Below are 23,424 nucleotides of genomic sequence, written 5' to 3' on the forward strand. Positions count from 1 at the left end.
TACAGACCATATTTGAACTACTGTAGAAGTTTGGTGTCATGACATGTGATTTTAGTGTGGTAATTTTGGAGATGCTGCCAGGATCCCTCAGCGCTTGTACTAAGCTATTCGGGATAACTCAGTAACTCAGCTGATGTTCAGCCAAGATGGAAAAAACTTCGGGTGGGCTACTTGGCTGGATGTCACGGTTCAAATGACCCTAGGGTGAATCTACTCCGAACTATCACTTTAACCACAGTGGACATCTGTAACATCTGTTTGTTATTTTGACATCTGCAGGTGTATGTAGTTCACATTATGTTTTTACCCAGATTTAAGACCATTTTCATGTGGAGAGACAGAAGCTAAACTGATAAAAAAGGAAGTGTAGAATTAATTCTGTCCCAATGTCCCATTCTGTCACTTTGTTTTTTCATGTCCTCTTATCTGACTCTGCCCCAGTTCTTTTTTTTTTTTAAACTTCATTGCACCTTTCACCCTTTAAAGCCTTTAATTTGTCACCCCTGTGAGCATCTTGTTTATCTTCTCAACTGACATGTCCCAGCAGATAAGACTGAAGCAATTAACCTGACCTCAAGATAAACTGGAACACACACAAAGATTCAGGGCATGGAGCACATTTGTCATTTTCCATCAACAGCAATTACTGTTCTCAAAATATCCCAGATTCGTTTCACTTTCTTAACAGAGAAGAGGATTTGCAGAAGAGGAGACTAACTGAAGATGTGCTGGATGTCGGCCACAGAGCCAAGAAGAGTTGACACTCAGCTACCAGCTACAGCAGCCTGGATTTACAAGTCTTTGGCAGAAGGCTTGAATTAATTTGGGGCCTTGCAGATGTGCATAATTTAGGACAATATAATCTAAGAACATTTGTGGCCCCTGTAAACACAGCAGAATGAACCCAACGGCAGTTTTACTCTATTTCAGCAAAGCAGTCCTATTTCAGATCTTTTTTTTATTTCTGCAAGGATGTGAGATGGCACCAGAAACCATCCGTAAGGTTTTGGTGTTGACAGTTACGTTTTGAGGAGGATGCAGTGAGGAAATCACAGCCTGCAACACATAAAAACAAAAAATCCAGACAGCAGCATCTGGCTAAGTCTCAGAGTGGAACTGAGGAGTTGTAGCTCAATTAATCAATTTCACATCTGGAGGGATGTCTGAGAAAGTCAAAAGCAGAGTGGGGGATGAGACTACCTACCTGCACAGATCCACCCCCCCTCCACACTCTCTCCATCTATCTTAAATACACGTTATGTTCAGATTAGATAACACCGTTCTTTATCCTGCTACTATCCGCTTCACCCACCGTTTGCTTCTTGGTTCGTTCAATTGGGTGGGAGCTTTATCATCTGCAGACCCATCTGTCACAAGGATTTAGATAAATTCATGATGCTTAAATGTCATTGTTATGACTTTAATGCTTAATACACCACTCTGTTCTGTGCATATTGTTCGATTCGGGGTGACATATTTGATATTTCATAAGCTCATAAGAACACTATCTCTGTTTCACCTGATTAATCCTCACTACTAATCTACTGAATTGATACATAAAACTGTTATTCCATTGTGAAGATCACTCTTTTTGGTTTGTTTTTTTCAAAGTTTATGGAACACATTTTGCTCATGACAATATTGGCACTTAATAATGAGACTGAATATTAAATAAAAAACCTTTTCTGCGCAGACTTTGAGAATCATTCCAACCAGGTCTCATGCACATCACCGCATATATAGGCGGGGATGAAGTCTGCCAATCCCAGCTGAAAAGACTGACAGATGACCCAGTCTTTGCCTTTGCAACATCTGCAACTCAGAGTCTTTGCTGACATTAAGCCCCCCAGCTTTAAATTAGATGCCCTGAGGGTGGATTGTCACAAAGGGGAAGAGACAGCTGAACAAATGCCTGCACATGTGATGGATGCCTATGAGTATTTACCTGACATGTTTTCATGTGCTTTGCTTCAATCTATGGGAGGAGCTCTGTGATGCCGCAGTTGCTGGTGGTTTGCTAGGAAGTTCACACGGGAGGAGAGGGGACGTTTGGAAAGTTTTTGTGAATGCACTCGAGCTTATCGGAGCTTTCAGTGAGAAAGATGTGTCTGTGTCTTGATGATCACTGTGATTGAGGTAGATGAGACCAATGGGATCGGAAACTGAGTACTGAAATCTCAGCCATATAACCAGAAAAAAACTGTTTTTGCAAGATTTTTTTCATAGTGGATTACTTGAAGACCTGAGCCTGAAAAAGGTAAGAATAAACAAGACATGTGGAAGGAAAACATTTCAACATGTGGACCTCACACATTGCTGAATTTACTTGTTTTGATGCTTTCCAGCTGTCCCACACACAGAAAATAGTGATAAAATCACTGAAAGAAAGATTAATAAAGGCAAGCCTATGTGAATACAACAGGTATGAAAAACGTAGAAAAAATCTGCTCACTCAGCTTCTCATGAATGAAACTTATGATCCAATTGTCCTTCTCAACCTGGTTGCCATCTATTAAAAATGTATTCACTGATTTGTACTTGTTTTGTCTGTCTCCCTCTTTCCTTCTCTGCTCAAATCTTTTTAAAAGAACTCCCTCATGATGGAGCACTCCCCTTCTGTGAACTCTTCAGTGGTGGATGGAGATGAGCTGGAGGACCACCGACCCCTGCTGCCCCCAAGAATGGTTCTCCCATCTCAGGCCTGCTCATCAAAACGTGGGATACACGACATGGTTCAAACATCAGTCAATCACAACGCGTGGTTGGACAGAACCCAGGCTATGGCTGCCACACCTTCATACAACGGCCATCTTTATGTCACCACTACCCCTCGCTCCAATAGAAAAGACAAAACCAAAAGCAAAGAGAAGAAATGCGACAAAAGGTCAGACAAAAGGGAAAGCAGACATAAGCCAGGACACAAAGAGAGAAGTCAGCCGTGCACAGCCAAAAACACGGAATCATACAGACTCCAGGAGAAGGTCACATCTTTCACTGACATGCCCATTTCTCCCTGCAGATCGCCCTTTAGGACACACCTCGATGTCAGGGATGTTGATGCTCTAGGGCGCCGCAAGTCAGATACCGTTTCTTTGGAGATGCACGACCGCCAGAGTCTCCCTGAGATAATCATCACCAGCAAAGATCACAACCTTCAGCAACCGAACATGGCATCCTACTGTGGTCAGGCCAAAGGCCCGCTGCCAGGAGCCCGGCGTACCAGCTCGAGCCCCAATCCCAGTCCTCGGCACAGCCCCAAACGCAAGGAGGATGCCAAGAACGACTCGTTCTGTAGGACCCACAACATCGGCTGGCGGCTGCTCCGCAGGAGGGCTCTGTTTCTGAGGAGGCAGCGGCTGAATGACTGCGCTCTGGCGGTGGGGATGTTCGGAGTGGTGATGATGGTGATGGAGACAGAGCTCTCCTGGAGCATCTACAGCAAGGTCGGAGCATTTCTGGCCTGTAAACGTTCTACAAGAATCAAAAAAGAAAACAAGTCACATTGCAGAGCTGCAGTTAGTATCCACGGTTTAGCCACGGATGGCAGGAAAACACACATCAAGCAGCGGGATTTTCTACATTAATGTTCACAAGAGTTTAAGATTACACCAGATCGCTGATGTCATTTCATTTCATAGCTTTGTAATGAGAGCCATCAGCTTACAGTGGTCATACTGTATATTTCTATGTGTGTGTTTATGTGTGTGTGTCTCCCACAGAGCTCCACCTACTCCTTTACTCTCAAGTCAATCATCAGCGTGTCTACACTCATCCTGCTCGGCTTCATTGTGGCATACCACAGCTGCGAGGTGCAGGTGACTCAGCTGTTTAAATATTGTATCATGTGTACTTTTTTCTTCTTTATACAAGACCAAAATTATACTTCACATGTCTCTTGAAGTCGGTGAAATAATACTATCGAGTCCCAGCCACCTTTGAAATAAAGAAAAGCTTTTGCTTGCCTTGCAGAACTGTTTTATTCGAATATGTCATAGTCCCTTATTTGATTCCTTCATAAATAGTTTCATATTGAGTTTTTGTTGAGGCTCAAAAAAAAAAGTTTGAAAACCATGAAGTTAGAAAATACAGGGACTCTTATATTATGTTATTTATGTATATGAGCTTTTTACAGATCAGATTTTGATTTCATCCATGTGGCAGCTTTACGTTCACGACATTGGTGCAGAAGACTGGCGGATTGCCATGACAACCAACCGTTTGGCTCTGATAGTCCTGGAGCTGGCGGTGGCCATCATTCATCCGTATCCGGTGGGGCTGCTGGCGTACGTCCATCAGACCCCGGCCCGCATGTCGCTGTCAGAGACAGAGCTGGAGATCATGCTGGCTCTGCCCATGTTTCTGAGACTCTACCTGCTCGGTCGGGCCATGATGCTGCACAGTCGCCTCTTCACAGACACCGCCTCCCGCAGCATCGGGGCGCTCAACAAGGTGGGAGGTCATTTGTGGGTTCCCCTCAGAATCAGACTTTGGGCTTAAATGACTTGGATCGCGCTGCAGTCAGATTGTAACACCTTTAAAATTGCAGAAAGGAGAGAAATTTGAGACTTTGCACTGTTAGAATAGATTTTTAAAAGTGTGGTAGTGGACAGTGACTTGCTGCTTTTGGCATAATGCACTGGGTATTAAGCTTATTCTGGACAAGATGGAATTTCTTTACCAACATTTCATGCACTCTTAATGTTATGTCATAGAAGTCTGCGGGAGTGTGACATTTGAGGTTTGATTATTAGTTGCGTGCCATTGAATTCCACTGGATTCACATTTTGATAATGCGCCCTTACAAGCTCTCTTTTCCACAATTGAATATATCCACCTGACTAATCCCTTCCCTTATTAATGCTATTTAAGAATGATGAAAATGACCTCTGCCCCTACCCTCCTCTGGAATACCAAATTGCGAATAGGTTTTCGTATCCTTCATCTCTGTATTATATAAAGATAATCTTTCAGGTGCCATCCTACATAGTCTGGCTAAGTAGGCCTCTGCAGTCAAAACTCTAACGTCATGCATCCCGTTGTGCTCTTCAGATACACTTCAACACCCGGTTTGTGGGGAAAACACTGATGACGACCTACCCCGGGACAGTGCTGATGATTTTCAGCGTTTCTCTGTGGATTGTGGCAGCATGGGGCTTGCATGTCTGTGAGAGGTGAATCAGTTTACTGCTGAGGGTGTGGTGTATCTCTAGAGTCAATGTCATTGTCACCCAGTTTCAGGCAGGTATACAGCAGTGCCTGAAAAGCATCAAATCTTTAAGACTTGACCTACATGACCTAAAACATAATCAAGATGTTCACACATCTCCCTGAAGTAGATAAGGAGAAGGACAAATATAGTGTTTGGTCTTTTGTGTTTTGAGGAAGATGATCCAATATTAGATATCCGTAAGATTATCTGTTAAATTTAAGCAGGAAAAGAGTTTAAGTGTTTTCAGTCAGTTGAATGACTATCAGAGGTCTTCACAACATGTCTGTGGAAATGTCTCATGGCACAAACGAAAGTGAGTTTCTTCGTAGCTTAGAAGAGGAGTTGACACGTAATTGAAATTCAAATCTGAAAAACAACAATGGACATTGCAGAGCTGCACAGATAAACGCCTGAGCTCCCCAAAAAGAACATTGCTACACATCTTCAGTTTGCTAAAGATGGTTTAGACAAGTCGGATGAGATCAAAAAGAAAACTTTAAGGTTGAAACATGAAGTGTTAAGTTTGGGGAAAAAGAAAACATTGCATTCCAGTACAGAAACCTTCTCCCTTCTGTGAAACATGGCAGAAGTATCACGGTTGGGTCCCATTTTGCTGCATGTGGGCATCACAGGCCTCCTCTCATTCATGGAACAAATCATTCTGAATCATGCGAGTAAATTCTAAAGAAAAATGTTCTGACATCTGTCCACAAACTGAATCTGAACAAAAAGGAATAAAGTTGATATTGTGGATTTACTAAATCAAAGTCCTTAATCTACCTTAATCCAGTAGAAAGGTGAGAGAACCTGAAGTGAGCAGTTCACATGAGAAAACCCACTAACATCCAAGAGCTGAAGCTGTTCTGTACAGAAAAATGGACTATACTTATACTACACATATGCAATATTGGATCATTTTCCTCTATCAATAAATGGACACACTTAATAAACATATCGAGTCACCCACAAGTGTTGAAACAATTTCAAAGAATAAATATTAGTCGCCCTTTTTTCCTGCAGGCATCACAACTACAGAGACCTAAGCAGCAACTACATGGAGGCCCTGTGGATGGTCTCTGTGACATTCCTGTCCATCGGTTACGGGGATGTTGTCCCTCACACTTACTGTGGGCGCAGCATCTGCCTCCTCACTGGGATAATGGTGAGACAGATTGCTCTGTAACAAGTCAGATTAGCTCAAATTCTGAGTGCGAATTACAACACGAACATCAAACTTTGCCTCCCAGGGTGCAGGCTGCACGGTGTTGGTGGTGGCGGTGGTTGCCAGGAAGCTGGAGCTGACCAGGGCCGAGAAACACGTTCACAACTTCATGATGGACTCCCACATTACCAAGACGGTGAGCTCCAGTGCCTCAGTCATCGTGATTGTATTCATCATTTTGATAAAACCGCCTCGTTCCTCGGTTTTTTTTGTACACCGTAACAATTTACAGAGAGCAATCTCAACCTTAGCACCAGAACGAATGACTTTTTATTGAAAGTTTTAGATGAAGAAGTTGAGTGTGCGTGAAAATGACCAGGACATGGTAGACAGTACTTGTTCATAAACATGCAATAACTCTCTCTGTGTTCTTTTGCCAGATAAGAATTGCTGCAGCAAATGTGCTGAGGGAGACTTGGCTCATCTACAAGTACACTAAGCTGTCAAGAGAAAGAGACAACACCAGGGTCCGCAGGCACCAGCGGAAGCTGCTCCTGGCCATCGACCAGTAAGACGAACACTCAGTTGAAGTTTTTTTTTTAAATTATGGTCATTTTTCTTCCAAGAAAGCACTTTAGCTCACCTAAAGCAGGTTAAATGACTTCTTTTTTTGCGTGTTTATGATGCCCCACCGCACCTCTATAGAACTATGGGATATTTAACGTTAGTCATTATCTGCTCTGGTTTAACAAATAGTACATGGCTACATGGTGTTTGCTGATACTACATTTATTACTGCCGTGGAGACTTTATGGCTCATTTTCCACTTTTTTTTCTGTTCATCCCTCACTTAATGGAAGTGAAATGAATAGTTTGCATTTGCTAGTTTTAAAATACAGTCAGAAAAACTAGTGACTACCAAAGTCTTATTTATATGTTGTTTATTCAATTTTCTGCAACTAATTGTTTGGTTTCCAGGCTGCGGAGGTTGAAAATGGAAAAGAGAGTACTTGCAGATCAAGGCAACACACTTGTGGACCTCTGCAAGGTGAGCGAGGCAAGTAAAGGCAACACTACACATCCTGTCAAATCCTTGCAAGAGAAGCGACCAACTTCTTGATACCTGATGTTTCTCTAAACGAACTCCAACTCCAATGCAGATGCAGAGCCTGATGCATGACATGCTGTCGGAGGTGCAGGGCTGCAGGGGGGAGCTGGACACGCACATCCACGGCCTGGAGAAGCACGTGGGGGAGCTGAGGGAGGGCTTCAGGAGCCTGATGCCGCTCCTCTCCAGCACCCTGTCCACGCAGAACTCCTCCATCCGCCACCTACTCCGAGAGAGGGAGGGGAAGGCCGAGCGTGGAGCAGAGAAGTAGAGGTTGCAGGAGGTGACAGAGGACACAAAGGACATCTCAGGTGCCCGAGGGGGAGTTCTCTGCCTGTAATGCTACAAAAGATATGCACAAAAGTGGGCAAATCTGCGAATGTAACAATGAGAAAGCTGGACAGACGTGCATAAAACCCGTAGACCCATTTCCTGTAGACAGACATTCATCCAAACACCTATTTTGAAGGCTTATTTTCCAGTTACAAAAGGTACCACCCATCAAACTGTGATCATGATCAAAACCTAAGAATTAAAGACTGGAGGTTTATCGTACTTTAGATAAGTCTTGCTGCTGTTGGTCTGACGCAGTAAGACATGTCAGTGTGCTTTAATCACTTTGAGTTCTCAGATTTTAAAATAACTAATTTTCAGCCCTCCTTAGTTTACAGGAAATGTTGTGTCTCCTGTGATGACTTATCTGTAATCGCTGCACTTTTCTGATTATGTAATAAAATTCGCATTTCAACCCAGTCTGGTACTACAAAGATTACATTTTAGCACTTTGCAATCAGACAATTAATCAAATGGGACTTTGTTACCAGTAAAAAACAAACAAACAGAAACATTCCTTTAGCCAAAACAATATTTTATTTTGAGAGACAGGGTTGGAGGGTGGAGTTACAGCAACACCCGATCAGTTGACGTGAACAGTGGAAATCCATCCGCTGTCCAGTTTAGTCTTCTGGTCTCGTTTAAAATCAGACCCAAGGTTCTGCCGCCGTCTCGGAGGCAAGAGACGCTGATATCAACCGGTCCATCCCCTCCTCTCCCTTTCAGCTCAGAGAAGAACAGCTAGTGCTGCTTCCTCCTGAATGAGCACCCTGCCAGGGGAGACAATGACAGTCAATCCACTGCTGACTAAAGCGCTGAAATACTGCAGGCAGTGCACACTCCTATTGTGCAACAGTGCTGATACGAGTCGTCGCTTTCTATCATGTGACTGATTCGGTCGACACCAATTCTCATTAGCAACCTGTTTTACATTTACTGTGAATAAAATGAGCTAGCAGCATTAAGACGTTTGTTCTCAGCCTTCGAAAGGGGGGAGCCAGTGGTCTAGCTCAACCCTTCTGCAAACTGAGGTTGATCTGGCACTGGAATGAGATTGGAAGACCACGACAGAGGAAGTCCAGTCACTTAGCAGTGCGGCCAACTACTTCAAAATGTGTCAAATAGCCTCTCTGAAACATCAAAACTACAGACTGTGTATTCATCATCGGGTTTTCCCAACGATTGTTCAATAAACGAGCTTGAAACCAACACCCACCTGCAGATTTCTGATCAAGAACAGAGTAATAGGGGCAGAATTTCCTCACAAAAAAGGTTTAATCTAGTGTAGGCTGATAGTTGAGACAGTGCAAGAGTGGGACTACAAAGGAATAAGAAAAATAAGCCCCCATAATATCACAATTATACTTTTCGTCCCACTTTGAATTAAGAACAATTCTGCACAACAGTCCTCAATCATAGGTTATTAAAAGATCAGGTGGATAAAAACAGACAAATGTAGAGAGGAAACAAAACTAAATGTCCAAAAAAAAATAAAAAGGCACAGGTTTCTCCCTGACAGCTCAAATCAAACATAACCCAAAGGATCAATGCTCAGTTTACATCAGAACTCCAGCCCGGTCACACGGAGCTACACATATGATCCTGAGCCACATCTTAGCTGTGGATAAAGTGTGAAGACGGATACTGACCCTCTGTGAGACGTGCTTTGCCTCCAGTGGGTTGACACAAGACGGTTGAGCAGCCCACACACAGCACGACTGTCTGAGCGTGGCTGAACACCGTTGTGATCTTGTAGCATCCTGGAGGGCAAATACGGACACCAGTGAACACTTAGCGCTGAGGGGAATTAACACAATTTCACTCAAATGTCAAGAGCCAATGTGCGTGCAGAACAACTGTACCTGGACATTTTACATCCATAAAGTAAGAGTTCGGACTCTGAACGAGACGCTTCTTCTTGTGCCTCCTCTTCTCCTCTTCAGGGGTTGGGTGCAACAAGTCTTTTGCGAGCTGCATTGGGGGGGAAACACGACCAATTTAAGGAAACGTAAGTCATACGTGACAATAGAAATAAAAAGACAATAAAATAAAACACTGTTAAACATTATAAAAAATACTCAATAAGCGTATGATAGATGCAGTATATGGCTTAACAACACCGATTTGTTTTGTCCTGCTTCTTTATGTGCTGCTACGTTGGCCTGTTCAGGCTCCTCGGCTGGCCTACAATTCTCGGATTAGATAACACAGACTGCGTATTTTCCTTTAATTTCGCCTCAATCTTCACGTAGTCGAACAGAGGCTTTTCTGTCACAAAATCGCAACCCTAACAAGGCACATCGACGAGGAAATGACCGCTATGGTCGCGTTTTCTCAGCTTTTAGATCATCCGTAGAACTGGCTCCATGTTTGCGGTGTGCGCGCAGCCATCTTGTGTCACAATGCGCTCGCATTGCGCGCAATTTTTCTTAAAAACTGCGACTTAAACCCAACAGAGCCGCCTAAAAGTGGCGTCAGACGAGCCGCTAATGTCTTATGGAAGTGTTAAGCCCCGTGGTTGCTTTCCAAAACTCGGTTAAAGTGAAGAAATGTCGCATTTCTACGGCCTGTGCACACTTACTGGCATGTTGGCGAGGAAATAGCCGCTGCCGAAAAGGAGGCATAACCGGAAGCGAGCGGTTCATATTGGTGGTTCCTTTGAGCACGAGCCGGATGTGACGAGATTTTTACAACACGGCGGCCATATTTGTGAGGTCAAAACTCCACCCTGTCTAACCGTTATTATTGTTATTACAGTTATTATTATTAATTCGTAAATTTGACAAATTTCCTACCTCTATTTGAAATAATATCCACCCCATGTTATTACTCAATTCGATGGCTTTTTCTGTAAATTAAATGTTGAAAAACAGTTAACTGTTTTTCATTGTCAGATCTTCTTTTGCTTTTTTGTCCCTCCACTACCCCGATATGTGTTCCACTCGTTTTATAACTGATTTCTTAAATATATTTTTACATAGCTTGCTTTACTAATTTCTATGATATTTTTGATAATATACAGCACATATCTTTATGTACTATGTCAATACATTATTATTATTGTAATGTAATCGTAAGCCCAGGACTGATTATGAACTGTCTTTACAGCTTTCTGGTTGCTGGAACCTGTAATAATGCTGATGTAAGGTTTGAAATTAATACAAAACATTAAAATAAAGGTTTATTTTACTGTACAAACATTTATGGGTGACAAGTTTATAATGCGAGTAGTTTTAAGATCAAGGAATGGTCCTCATATGAATCATTTTTCAATAAAAGCAAACAACAGCCACATTTTGTTGTTGACACAAATCCAACCGAAAGCTTTTAACATATAAGCAACACATTTCCAAATCAAACCTTCTGGAAATACACCACAAAACATATGGCTGGGTTCACGATCTGAATTAAACTTAGTTACATTCACTATTGTTGGTTAGTATCTATGTAAATTTCACTTTCTATAGGTTTATTTCTTGAAATTAATTGATCAAATATGCCACAAATTCTTCTCCATCCCATGTTAGTTAGATGGCTTTCCCAAAAGCTGATAGCATCAGGATTATAGGCGACTTTTCTTTGAGAAAAAGCAGTTTCTTATGGCATTTTGAAGATACACTCCCATTCAGCCCCGTTATAATCCAATTAAATCAAATCATATGCTGAATGTTTTGTTGTTGAGCATGAGCATTTTTCTGTCATTTAATAGCTGTTTTTTTTATTAATCAAACTACGCTTCATAAATTTCCTTTTATATGCAAATGACACTAAACTATATCCGTCTATGAAGGCAGATTAAAAAAATGTTTATAATGTTTATAAACTACAAGCATGTTCATCTGTGCTTTAATGTCTTTTTCATCACAGAACTCACACTAATAAATCCTCCAGCTTTTTCACTCAATGTCACACAACAAAGTCTGAAAGAAAAAGCGTTGTCATATAACTCCAGAAGTCCGTGGAGGTCTGTTCATCCAGCACTACGCCGCCTGTCCCTCCTCTTCTGTCTGTTCAGAGCAGTTCTTGATGTCAGGATCTGTGAGCGCCAAGAGCTCCTTTATCTCGGTGTAATACTCACATTCTGGTGAGAAGAGGTTCCTCTGTGTGACGGAGAAAGATATCTTAAATCATGATACATTCAACTGCAGATGTCATCATAAATGTTTAGTAAAACAGTGACACACTGACAGAATGCAGTGACAGAATGCTTTTCGGTGCAATCTGTTGGTTTCCTTAGATGGGCCTTTTTTTTTTTTAAATTTGCTCCGTATGTATGAATTTGACTAATTTGAAATGTAATAAATTGGATTTGATTGTATTCCAGTGAATTGGACTCCTGAGATGACATTGAACTGAAATAAAGTGTTATGGCCAAATATGAGGTGACAGATAAATGAAAATAATATAAAAATACACTTCAATAATAACATGTGGAAGAAAAGGTAGTATTCAAATCTATAAAGAACCAGGAGTGACGTTGGCCAAAACAAAGCTATATAAAATTTTTATTGTGTGTTTGTTTTAGTTGTGCTTCATTAGTTGGTATCACTAGACGTGTGTACAGATCACTGCACGCTTACACACTGAGTTTGTCCACATGCACAGGTAAGTCGGCCTGTTAACTTGGCCTGCTGGCCGGGTTTTAACAGTAAACAAAGGACTTTCTTAACCCCTTGTGTTCAGTCTGGATTTTATGTTGTGGTTCAACGAGCCGGGTCCTAAAAATCGTACATGTAAGTACAGCAGAAGCGTTGCTTTCAGTTACTTGAATGGTGCGGTTATGGAATCGGGACTTTATGAGAGAAGAGTGACTTTAAGTGACCGCAAGTTGACACTTAGTGTTCTGATGCGCTTAGCCGTCTCACAGAAAAATATGTGAATGGATACTTATTATAGTATGAATATACATTTACTCTTTACTGTTTTTAAAATAATGTTGCACACTGTAGAGTGTATCAAGTTACAGTGAGCAGTCTCTCACTGCGTCTCGATTCGCTATCACGGGCTTATTCTTCTGTGCACTGGGTGGGAATGTGTGCACCATGCACAGAGAACCAATGTCAGCTTGAGTCAAGTCAAGTTTTGCAGGAGTAAATTGACTTCCAACTGAATTATCTGGGTGTGTTAGTCCGACTTTGAGAGCTTCGATTTTGTTCAGTTTTCGTCAGACTAACATGCTTAAATGCATTTTAACTGTCTGGTTTTTGGTCGGACTAACACAATAATCATTTTATTTGTAGCGTCGGCCTGAAACACACCTGCAGACAGAGACGCAGCAGACCTCCTCCCTCATCCTGCATCTCCAGTAATTTCAGGAAGCGAGGCAATGACTTCTCTGTAATTCTGTTTCCTACACAAACACAAAACACAACCATTGTTTTAAGGCCTTTCAAGCTTTCTTTATCATCACCACACAAACAAACAAATGATGATTTAATTAACTCGGGTTGACCTGTGAAAATGAGGCGGCCATTTTAAATTAAAATGTTTCTTTCCTCTAAATGAATTGCAGTTTTAAAAAAGTTAAATCATGAATCATATTCAGTACTAAGAAGTTCTAAGAATCGATTGTAAATGTAAGATGAACTGACCCTGAGAAATTCTCGAAAGGGACCTTAGAACGAATCTAATGACAGTTTGACATTATCTTGCTGCCAAATGTGACTGTAGATATGATCTGGTAATCCTCTCTAAAAAGTGGTGAATCCACCCCGGTCACTGACCTGCCAGATTGAGGGAGGCGAGTGTCGTGTTTCCTTGTAGGAAGAGCTGTCCGTCCCTGCGATCCACTGAAGGGTCCAGTAGGGGGTTCACTATCTCCACCAAATCTGCCTGCTCATGGAGACGAAGACAGCATTCAAAGCAGAGACATCACTAAGAACTTTTTTGCTCCGTATAATATCACATCTTCCAAACCTCATTCAGAGAAATATTTGATTTATCCTACAGGAGGAAAAAGAAACAGAAAAAACAAAAAGTAAGACAACATAATAACATACTATACTTAGCATGTTTACATCCATCTGGAGCGTGATACCCAGACTGGGATAATGTTACAGATACCTCTTGTGCAGATCTCTCTTTATCCGCTGGCTTTCCACCTTTACTATGAATCGCCTTCACATCAGAGGCTAGAGAGATTCAAAAAGCTTTCAGTGATGATACAAATGCAGCTGTTTTTATAGTATAATGTAATAATTCTGTTAATATTACATTTCTTGCTCAGCTTTTCTTTGTTGTGGGTTGGTTTGTCGTCTTTTTTGGATGCTTCCTGTAATTGTGCAGATGTCATGAGAACCGATTATTGATGGATTGAACCGTTCCACTGACACCACAGGTTAACGTTAAGCTGCCACTCTTATGGCGTTTTGCATGTTACCTTTTTCCTGGACGAGCTTTTGCTGATACTCTGTAAATTGTTGCTGGGCACTGAGGAAAGTTGGTCTTCACATGATTGGTCAGGATCGGCGTTATGACAAGACTGCAAAATAAGACCAAAATAACTTCTGAACGGTGGTTTCATGCAAGATTTATGAGACCCCGTTCTTTTCGTACAGGACATTTGGGATGTGAAATTCTTTTTGAAGCAAGCTGGTCATTAATGTATGACATGGTCACACTTACAGTCTGTGTTCTTTGCAGGAGCAGCTTCCTCCTCTCCGTGACTTCTTCGTGAGTTAGAGCAAACTCACCAAGTATCTAAAAGTGGAAATGGTGAGCAGTGGAGCCTTATCAAATATCATAATACATAATACAATAAGCAGAATATGATTTAGAACGTCTTAACCACTTATTTAAATGCATTATCTGTCAGTTAAAGTCTCTGATGTAAATGGATACCGCGGACAGCTGAGCAGCTCCCGAGTCTCCAATCTGATTGTTGGCCAATGAGAGACAGATCAGAGTACGATTCAACCGCAGGCCCTGAGAGGCAAAACAGCAAGAGGACACCTTCAGCAGCCACGATGGGGACATGCAGAGGGAAGAGGGAGTCAGCTCTGGTTTATACCTGCGCAATATGTGTAGCACCTTCATCACCAATAGAGTTAAATGCTAGGTTGAGTAACAAGAGCTTCTTGTTGGCAGATCTGGTGGTTGAGAGAGCTGAACCAATCAGACGAGCGCCTTCATCACCAATCCGGTTATTTCGCAGAGACAAGTGGGTGAGGCTGAACCAAAGAAAAACATGACGTGAATCTGACATGTGTGTGTCTCTATATGCAAAAAGAGGTTTATCGGGGCACACAGTGCACATGTGACTCACACGCTGTCTTCAGAGAGAAGAAGGTGGAAGCTCTGGTCTGGAAGAGCATTTCCCTCCAGTGTTACAGACCTGCCATAATACGAAGAAGACCACTTTTACTTTGTCTGTAACCCAGTTCCAGTTTGAATGACATTGAATCCACTCACTTGAGGCTAGAGCACGGAGATATTGTGTTCACGAGGGAGATTACCATTGGATCTGTCAGTCCCGCCTGCCAAAACCTGCAACACAATGGGCAGGATTACACAAATAGACAAGAACCAAACAGTGACAGCTGTAACCCCGTTTGCTGTAACAAGAGCGCACGTCTCTCCAGCTTCTTATTACTCACTGAAGGCTCAGTAGCTGGCTCACGGAGGGAAGCATCGTCTGCAATGTTCGCAAAATCTGCTCATTCACCTTCCAGCCTGTGCATTCATGACAAACTTGATTACTGTTTGTTCATAGCAAACATTTCAGAAGAAGCTGCAATCAAGAAGATGCAGTGATAACATCCTTCATGTGCCTTCAGTACAACACGATCCAAAACATAGCCCTTGGATTATTTCAGCAGAAACCCTGAATGACATTATCTTAAACAACCAGCGTAAGTGCAGATTCAAAAGAGACAAAAAAGTGAAATTAAATCAATTACAAATGGAACAATGATTGTGAACATTTCCCTGTCGTGTCTTGTTCTCACCGGAAACCTTCATCCTTTTGGCACTATGGGGGTCTTCATTCTCCAACTCGACTATTAAGCACGGCTTAGAGCAAAGAGGTGCAGGATTCAGCTGCGACTGGTTGTCTTCTGGATATAAAATTATGCTAATTACAAGTCAAGCTCATAAAAAGGAAAAATGACTCTGCACTGTATTTTCTACCTAAAAACCTTAACTAGGACAGTATTCCTTTAATGCCTTCCAGTTTTCTTTAGTTTATACTTTCAGTTTGAGAAGTGTCCTGGTTGTGCTTACAATTGGAAATGAAAGCCTGAACCCAGTTCATGCGGAAAGAGAAAGAGTAAATTTACATGTTCAGAACAGGAGCAGCTCCTGCTTACCTGTGTCTCCTCCTTCAGTTTCAGTGGTGCATGAAGATGGACACTTGATGCAGACAGCTGGGATATCCTTCATGCCCAGAAGAGCACAAAGCGCAGGAAAGTCTATCTCCACATTTCCTGAGCACTGATATTCATCTGTGGAATGGTGGGAATTTAGGCCCCGGCTACACAAACTTCAAGCAACACCACGGCCATTTTGAGGACATACTGAAGACAACGTAGCTTACCAAAGGTCTGTGCAGTCGATGCTTCATGTGAAGACGGTCCTGTGGAGTAACGGTAACGACTTATTTGGCATTTTGAGTTGCAGATGGAAAGGTTGTGCTATTAAGATTTCATCAAACGTTAAAAAGTCACATAGTTTTGATTATGTACTTCTGCTTTTCAAAACTTAAACTTTAGTTAACTTTTAAAAATAAGATCACATTTCTTTATATCAACGCTAGGCAGCAAGCTGTGCTTTATTTCCATTATTTGCATTACATTAAGGGGTTAAACATTGTAAAAGATGGGACACCCTATAAAACCCTGGTTGAACAACAAATAACTAGTAAGGTTAATTGGCAGCCCATGACTGGGTATAACCAGAACATCTCAGAAAAGGAGATAGTGAGGAAACAATTCATTCTGCAATTTAATAACAACATATTGGAGCATAAAACTGCAAGAAATCTAAAGATTTTTATCACCATTGTTTTTGAGGAGCTGGATTACATTAACATCTGGGAAGGCCCAACAATATATACAAGTTTAGGAGGAACATATTAAGTCTTTTTCAGGGAAAGCCAGCTAGATTCGGCAAGACAACGCTAGCAAACAATCTGCATGCATTACTACAGCATAGATCTGTAGTTAAAGAGTCCAGGTGCAAATTTGGTCCAGACCTGCCAGCTCCTGAAAACATTTTAAGGATTGTGAAACTATGACCTGACAAACTATGTTGTCTGATGTGAACTCCTCTGGGGTCTTTTAAAGTGAAAGACAGATAAAAACAGCCCCTCCAGCAGCTGAAAAACACATCTCTGATATCCCTCATAACAAGGAGGATCAAGTCCATTATAAAAAATAGAAAAAATACAAAGTATTGATGATATGAAAGATTTTGTTTTAACTTAGTTGTTTATTTATTTCAAATTGTGAATTAGAAACTAATAAATTTCAATTTAATGCAGTTACTGAGACACACTTTTGAATAATGTTACATTTAAGTGACAGGGTTGTACTGTTCTCTTGTAGTGTATCAAGAAATGTTAATTTTGCAGCATAAACATTTAAAGTTTAATCCAATTGATTTGTAAACATTGTGCTGTTTTCATTAACATTTACACTGTACTTTTGGAAACAGAGAAGTGCTATATTAAAGACATCTGGTACCGTTTCCTGATGGATAAATGGTTTATTTTAAGAACTTCTTGCACACATTTATAAAGTTGCACTATACTTCTGATATATCCCTTTATTGTTGCCAAAAGTTTAGTCCATATTTTTCCAAATAATTAAAAAAATATTGAAATCGCAGTTTAAGGTAACTAGCAATGAGCTGGGAAAGTGGTGATAACGTTGATATTCAACCTGCCGATGGAATAATAATCCTCGAGCTCACCTGTGATTTTCGAGGCATCATCTTCCTGGTTTGCTTTCTCTCTGGTTTGTCTCTTTCTTGGCATTGTTGGCTCTTTTATTCAAAACAAAGCTAAATCATTAAATATAGGGTAAAAGTGAGCCAACGCCGCTGAATTTCTAGTTAGCTGAACTGCCCGGGCGTCATTTGGGTTACCAGGGTAACGAATTCAGAATCCAGATGAATATATCGCGAGATTTAGATCAAGATTCATTAAAATTGCCTTTAATAAAGAATGGTCGGGAAATATAGCTTAATAACATGAAAATGAATTGTTTGAGTGGACTTAACGTTGGTTAAAGTAACCAGCAACATTCATAAATGTTTGTTTTTTAGCTAATCTATATTTCCCCGCCATAATCTCGCGCGAGTTTACACGTGGGAGCCTATTCTAATTTAGAATTTCATTAAAACTCGTTTTTTTTTTCAGCCTGAAGATGAATTAGCACAGAACAAACTGACTCACTTGATTCTGTTGGATTAAATGATAATCAGATAATAGACATTTCTATAGTTTGAATTATCTAAAAATTAAGTTAAAGACTTTAGTTTCCATGCTCAGTATGCCACTTATCACCTGTGACTGAAGATTTCCTGCATAAATACTTCACCTCTTACATCTTACTAGTGTATCCATCACTGAGTAACTGTGTAAAGTGTATGCCATTTCTACATGAACATAAACACGGCCATTAGACCTGAGCATCTTAACAAACTTCCACTATTTTCATATCGACTGATCAACTACTAAATATTACTGTATTTGTGTGTGGAGTTTTCAGAGCACGACACCAAGCTTATTCACAATAATGTAGTGCTTTTTATTAAAAAACAAACAAAACAAAAAACAAATATAAAACAAAAAAGTAAAAACCAACAGCATTTTTCATGACTTAAGAATCATAATTACAAACTTTTAACGAGTGGAAGAAGTTTTTTTTGACAAACTGTACACATCACAAAATGTCCGCCAGTCTGCCATTTACAATGCTTGCATCTTATTTTGTGATTGTCTAAAAATAACTAAACGGATCGCACAAAACACACAAATACAAGTACAAGCATCATACAATGACTGCAATCACAAAACGGAACTGCTTCCTATTTGAAAGAAAAACAAAATAATAATAGCATGATATTGGGCTGACAGCTTTTCTTTTTTTTTTTAAACTTTTGCTTCTGTCACCGTCTCAAAATATCATAACATTTTTATGTTGGTTTGTTTTTTTAGTGTTCAACACTTTGCAGCAAAAAACAAGGAGTACAGTTCTCCTTAGAAGTAATATTATTAACAAAATTCAGTGACAAAGGTGTCATCGCTGAGTCACTGTCACGTCCCAATGCCTTCTGTGTCCGTTTGACATTCTTCACGATCATGCAGTTACATAGAAGAACTTAATTCATCGGCAACGAAAACTCAGCTTAAGTCTTATATCGTCAGGACAGTTATGGTGAGATTTTCTGGACATTACAAAAGTCATTTTCCTCCGCACTTAAGTGTCTTCATTATAGTAATACAAACGGAAGAAATTATAATATTATTATAATAATCATAATACATTTAGGGCTGAGTCCTGTACAGTACAATAATAAACAAAATCCATTTTTCAAGATATTGCTTTTGGAGACACTCCTCAATGTAAAGTGTGTATATTTACATAACTTGGCACTGTACAGCTTCCCGTTTCCCTCTCTCCCGCCATTGGGGTCTCATTCTCGCCACTTTCTCTGTCAGTTTACCGCACTGGGACATTGCAGGCTGTCCCTTCTTAGCAGAGGCATGGGGGGGGGGGTTTCCTCAAAACATCACAATTTATTTTCAAAAACATTCTCCATGGCAACCAGGAACATAGTCAAAAGACAAAAAAAAGAAAAAAAGATCTTAAGTCCCTCCCCCTACTAATATACAGCATACACCGCCCCACCCGTCTCACAGAATATAAGAAAATATGACCATCACGATACATTTCATGTTAAGTATTGTTTTCCATAGTTTTCTTAAAACTGTTAATTGCCATCGAGCCCTTAATTTATTTTTTTCAATTTTTTTTTTTAAAAAGGTATATTTTCATTAAATCTTACAGTCACACAATAAGTGTGTATGCACGCGCACACAGTCGCACGCAAGGCAGTGGGAGAACACGGCTGTGTAAGGCATTACAGTTGAAGCCGGTGCCTGCCCCCTCTTCTGCCTTATTTACTTAAGCTGGTGAATCATGTTACTTCAAAAAAAAAAAAAAAAAAAAAAGAGGGGTGAAGCTGACTGCCTCACGACAAAGTAAAAAATAATAACAAGACACTTTGACAAAAGCACTCTCAATCCTGCCACTCCTCCCTAACCTCTAAGAACACACCACAGGCCTCTTCTGTTCCTAAATGAGTTTCCTTAGTATAACGGGAAAAAGATAATAAACTTTCAAACTTGCTTTTTTTTTTCTTTTTTTTTTTTTAGACTGCATCATCCAATACTGTGAGTGTTAGTGTGATTCATTATAGATACATTACAGAGTTTCACAATATCCACGGTACCAAAAGTGCAGTTCACCACCCTTGTTCTCTCTTTCTAAAGAGCAGCATCTGAGCACACCGCTCAACTTTACATTTCTCCTATGCCATTCCCCCCTCCCACGGTCCTGTTGCAGATCTTCTCATATTTGTTACATTTTGTCATTGCAGCTAAATCCCACAAGGGGGAACAATTCTTCAGCATTCACATCCCTCCCTCTATCCGTTCCTATTCAGTACCAGTTGTCTCATTTTTTATGCTTGCTAGTGGAATACATCTACCCATGTTTATACTGTTCAATGCATTTAAGAGCATGGGTTATTTCTCCTATGTTAATTCATAAAAAACAGTTGTCGCATGACACTACTAAATTAAGAAGGATATCTGGGTCAGCTCTATCCTTGAGCTCAAGAACTGTTGACGAGCTGAAATAGCCTTGGAGTCAGCGCTTCCAAACCCCCTCCACCTTCTCAGAGTTGAGATGACAGTCTAGGAAGAGGTAAACTGGAAGAGGCCTCCGGGGATGCATCGTGGTCCGTAATGGTTGGATAACCAACAATGCTCATTTCCCTTCTTGCCGTCTCTCCGTTTTCTGCATCCTTCTCACGACAGTGAAAGGCAGCGTGCGTGACAGGCACGTAGAAACGTTATTTTCTGCCAACAAAATCTCCAAATCCGAGCGTCCGTCGCCGTAGCCGTCGCCCTGCCCCTTCTTCAAGGAGATAAGTGACATCAATGGCTGGAGATGAGAGGAAAAGTGACAGACAGAAGGGGAACATTAGAAGCTTGAACAAAAATAAATGCACATGCCTGTATTAACAGTAAGGGTTATGATTGGTCGTAAATGTTTCCTTTATTGATGCTTTTAGCTTCAAAGTGCTCAGAGTCTGACTTCCTCTTTTCTACGAGTTGGTTTACACTTGCTTGTGGATGTGTAAATGAACAGATGTGGGGACCATGAACACATAGATGTTCCTATTTAGTGTTCACTTAAATAGAAGGGCTGCGGTTAAGTAAAAGGTATTACACCCCGAGTTACCCTTCAACTATACCACTTAGATTTTATAGCCATTTTATTTTTGTGGCCCCATTTTCTGCATTTTTAAAAGTTTCTTCTTCTTTTTTTTTTTTAAGAAAAGAGTACTATGGCACACAGAACCAGCTCTGTCAGAGCAAAGCTACAGAGACAACACGGGTTCACGTTATCAAAAGATCCTCTACACATACAAGATGGCTCATTACGAGCTGCACTAATGGTATGAAATGGCACCGGCTTCCAGTCTCCTAAGTGGGATCAGCTTAAGTGTTCTGAGCGTATTGGTGAATGAAGGTATGAAGTGTCAGAAAATGTCACAAAATATGTGTTTTATGGTCAATGTTTCCTTTGGAAAGCATTTGATGAAATTCTGGTCCAGAATCTGTGCTCATTCCTTTGAAATAAAAACTTAGGACCTGCCATTGATCACCGAAAGGAAATGACCACTGAACGTGCTTCCTTCACTCACTGGTATTATCACTGTATTTGATTTGGTCGTTCAGAGAAACATAGCATATCACCAGCATTATCTTGTGAAAACTGAGATTATACCTTATAATAATTTATGATACCATATGGTACAAGATAAATATGATCTATATATGAATGTCTGCTTCCTCTTCAACTTTAAGCTTTTTTTTTTATATTAAGAAACAAGCTTGAACTTGGGAAAGAGTAGCAGTAAAATGAAATATCCAACATGTATGAATGACGTGTCAAAGCAACCCTCATTCATCTGTGGACCTACCCCCCTGCTCTGTTCCCGGTCCCTCACCGTTCTTGCTGGGTGTTCTATGGAGCAGATCCAGCAGAATCTTGTTGAGCCGCTCCCTTTGGGCCTCCCTCCTGCCCAGAGCTGGGTGATGGAGCGGTGAGGAGGCTGATGAGGACGGGAGCTCAAGCATCTCACCTATCCTCTCATCGGAACCTTCCTCTAGCTCCTTGCGCACTTCAGCTTCCCGTCCTTCCTCCTCTTCCTCTTCCTCATCATCTTCATCCTCATCTCCTCCTCTTTCCCGCTCAGCTTGTCTGGATGTGACTGCGAGCTGTTCGGGATCCTCTCGAGCCATGTCCGTGTCGTCTTCTACTCCTCTTCCCTCCTCCGCCTCAGGTGGGAAGTCCTCGCCTCGGTCGCAGGAAGAGCCGTCATCCTCGCAGCCTACGGCTTCTTTGGGTCGTTCGCTTTTCCAGGCGGATCGGCCGCCGTTCCTCTTGTAGTTGTCAGGAACATAATGAGGCTGCAAGAATGCCAAAAATCACACCAAGATCAAATAGTGTTCGCACGGTTTTAAGTAGCTCATATAAGTTTTAGGTAATTTACTCAGACAGCGAACGCTTGAATAAGAATAGTAAAACTCTTTAAAAGTCAGTATTGGATAGTTATTCATAATTTCATACAGTAAACTTATCCATCAGGCATTGTATGCAGGTAAAACGAAGGGAACTAAAACTAACTGCGAAAACAAATCCCTTCACTGTCTGTCTGTAGGATTTAATGCTCCTAACCAACAAACATCAAAGACAAAACTACAGCGCAGGTATTTCTCACCGAGAAGTCTCTTTTAGGTGCGAGCCGCTTGGGGAAGTGGTTGAAGGCATATGGCTTGGTGCAGACTGGGTAGCGGTTACGATGGATCTTGTAGAACAGGTGGGCCGACTTGTCCAAGCGGTAATCACAGATGTACACGTCCTGCTCTTTCACACCCTTCGGCCGTCCTGTAGGAAGACAGTGCTGTGTATTAGCTGGAGAAGCTTTGTGTGATGCTCAGCTTGTCTAAGTTCAGAGTTAAACCCTCATCTATCAACTTTGTCCTGCTTTATATTCATTTTTACACACTTTCCCACGTGGGAGCTGAAAAGCGTGTGTGCAACACATTTACATCAGCAGCACTAATAGAAATGAAAGCCCATGTATGTGAGTTTGAGTTTTTTCCTCACCCTTGCAGTAAGTGTAAAGATCAAGGACACAGCAGGTTTCCACCACTGCCTCCAGGGGAATGATCTCATACAGCGGCATACGGAACAGCTCGTTTTGGTAAAAACGCCGTGATGGAGAATGATGCGTCTCATGAGGACGGAAGTAGTGATGACCAAAGGCAAACCGCTCACCCCTTTAGAGTATGAGCAGATACACAAGAGGCCA

At 41.2% G+C, this 23,424-nt stretch overlaps 4 protein-coding genes and 1 non-coding gene across 7 annotated transcripts in view; 1 reads left to right on the forward strand and 4 right to left on the reverse strand.

Moving 5' to 3' along the window:
• Positions 1 to 2,600: 2,600 nt before the first annotated feature.
• Positions 2,601 to 7,750, forward strand: LOC142368239 (small conductance calcium-activated potassium channel protein 1-like). Its single transcript, XM_075450370.1, has 9 exons — positions 2,601 to 3,443; positions 3,720 to 3,815; positions 4,162 to 4,449; positions 5,050 to 5,171; positions 6,230 to 6,371; positions 6,457 to 6,567; positions 6,812 to 6,939; positions 7,350 to 7,428; positions 7,532 to 7,750. The coding sequence occupies exons 1-9, from the start codon at positions 2,601 to 2,603 to the stop codon at positions 7,748 to 7,750; spliced, it is 2,028 nt and encodes a 675-aa protein (XP_075306485.1).
• Positions 7,751 to 8,330: 580 nt separating this feature from the next.
• On the reverse strand, positions 8,331 to 10,463 carry rps27.1 (ribosomal protein S27, isoform 1). Its single transcript, XM_075449863.1, has 4 exons — positions 10,394 to 10,463; positions 9,675 to 9,783; positions 9,462 to 9,572; positions 8,331 to 8,582 (listed from the first exon to the last, which is right to left on the reverse strand). The coding sequence occupies exons 1-4, from the start codon at positions 10,397 to 10,399 to the stop codon at positions 8,554 to 8,556; spliced, it is 255 nt and encodes an 84-aa protein (XP_075305978.1). The 5' UTR covers positions 10,400 to 10,463; the 3' UTR covers positions 8,331 to 8,553.
• On the reverse strand, positions 8,781 to 8,910 carry LOC142368361 (small nucleolar RNA SNORA35). The gene has a single exon (XR_012767329.1). It is a non-coding gene; the product is annotated as a small nucleolar RNA SNORA35 (small nucleolar RNA).
• Positions 10,464 to 11,026: 563 nt separating the features above from the next.
• On the reverse strand, positions 11,027 to 17,785 carry lrrc71 (leucine rich repeat containing 71). Its single transcript, XM_075449773.1, has 17 exons — positions 17,722 to 17,785; positions 16,346 to 16,384; positions 16,119 to 16,253; positions 15,759 to 15,866; positions 15,408 to 15,483; positions 15,223 to 15,297; positions 15,077 to 15,145; positions 14,822 to 14,981; positions 14,653 to 14,736; positions 14,437 to 14,511; positions 14,192 to 14,293; positions 14,026 to 14,083; positions 13,876 to 13,943; positions 13,729 to 13,755; positions 13,536 to 13,644; positions 13,071 to 13,162; positions 11,027 to 11,912 (listed from the first exon to the last, which is right to left on the reverse strand). The coding sequence occupies exons 1-17, from the start codon at positions 17,783 to 17,785 to the stop codon at positions 11,793 to 11,795; spliced, it is 1,461 nt and encodes a 486-aa protein (XP_075305888.1). The 3' UTR covers positions 11,027 to 11,792.
• Positions 17,786 to 18,536: 751 nt separating this feature from the next.
• The window catches only part of ash1l (ash1 (absent, small, or homeotic)-like (Drosophila)), a 31,448-nt gene continuing 26,560 nt past the window's right edge, over positions 18,537 to 23,424 (reverse strand). For 2 of the 3 annotated variants that reach the window (XM_075449930.1, XM_075449931.1), the window contains exons 24-27: positions 23,220 to 23,392; positions 22,831 to 22,997; positions 22,030 to 22,519; positions 18,537 to 20,984 (exon numbers count right to left, since the gene is read on the reverse strand). In XM_075449930.1, coding sequence (XP_075306045.1) covers positions 20,893 to 20,984; positions 22,030 to 22,519; positions 22,831 to 22,997; positions 23,220 to 23,392 — 922 coding nt within the window. In that variant the 3' untranslated portion in view covers positions 18,537 to 20,892. The remainder of the gene's footprint in view (positions 20,985 to 22,029; positions 22,520 to 22,830; positions 22,998 to 23,219; positions 23,393 to 23,424) is intronic. The other variant, XM_075449932.1, reaches the window with a different exon arrangement.

This window comes from Odontesthes bonariensis, chromosome 18 (assembly GCF_027942865.1).
Source record: "Odontesthes bonariensis isolate fOdoBon6 chromosome 18, fOdoBon6.hap1, whole genome shotgun sequence".
NCBI classification, from domain to species: Eukaryota; Metazoa; Chordata; class Actinopteri; order Atheriniformes; family Atherinopsidae; genus Odontesthes; species Odontesthes bonariensis.

Bases quoted from the DNA above. Each gene is read 5' to 3' on its own strand.
- LOC142368239 (XM_075450370.1), top strand. From the start codon at position 2,601: ATGGAGCACTCCCCTTCTGTGAACTCTTCAGTGGTGGATGGAGATGAG. The intron at 3,444-3,719 runs GTCGGAGCATTT...TGTCTCCCACAG, and splicing joins CCTGGAGCATCTACAGCAAG to AGCTCCACCTACTCCTTTAC. The intron at 6,940-7,349 runs GTAAGACGAACA...TTTGGTTTCCAG, and splicing joins CTGCTCCTGGCCATCGACCA to GCTGCGGAGGTTGAAAATGG.
- rps27.1 (XM_075449863.1), bottom strand. The intron at 9,573-9,674 runs GTACAGTTGTTC...TTTGCCCTCCAG, and splicing joins TATGGATGTAAAATGTCCAG to GATGCTACAAGATCACAACG. The intron at 8,583-9,461 runs GTCAGTATCCGT...CTCCCCTGGCAG, and splicing joins CAAAGCACGTCTCACAGAGG to GGTGCTCATTCAGGAGGAAG.
- lrrc71 (XM_075449773.1), bottom strand. From the start codon at position 17,785: ATGCCAAGAAAGAGACAAACCAGAGAGAAAGCAAACCAGGAAGATGAT. The intron at 15,298-15,407 runs GTGAGTAATAAG...ATTGTGTTGCAG, and splicing joins AGCCAGCTACTGAGCCTTCA to GTTTTGGCAGGCGGGACTGA. The intron at 14,982-15,076 runs GTGAGTCACATG...TCTTTGGTTCAG, and splicing joins CTTCTCTCTGAAGACAGCGT to CCTCACCCACTTGTCTCTGC.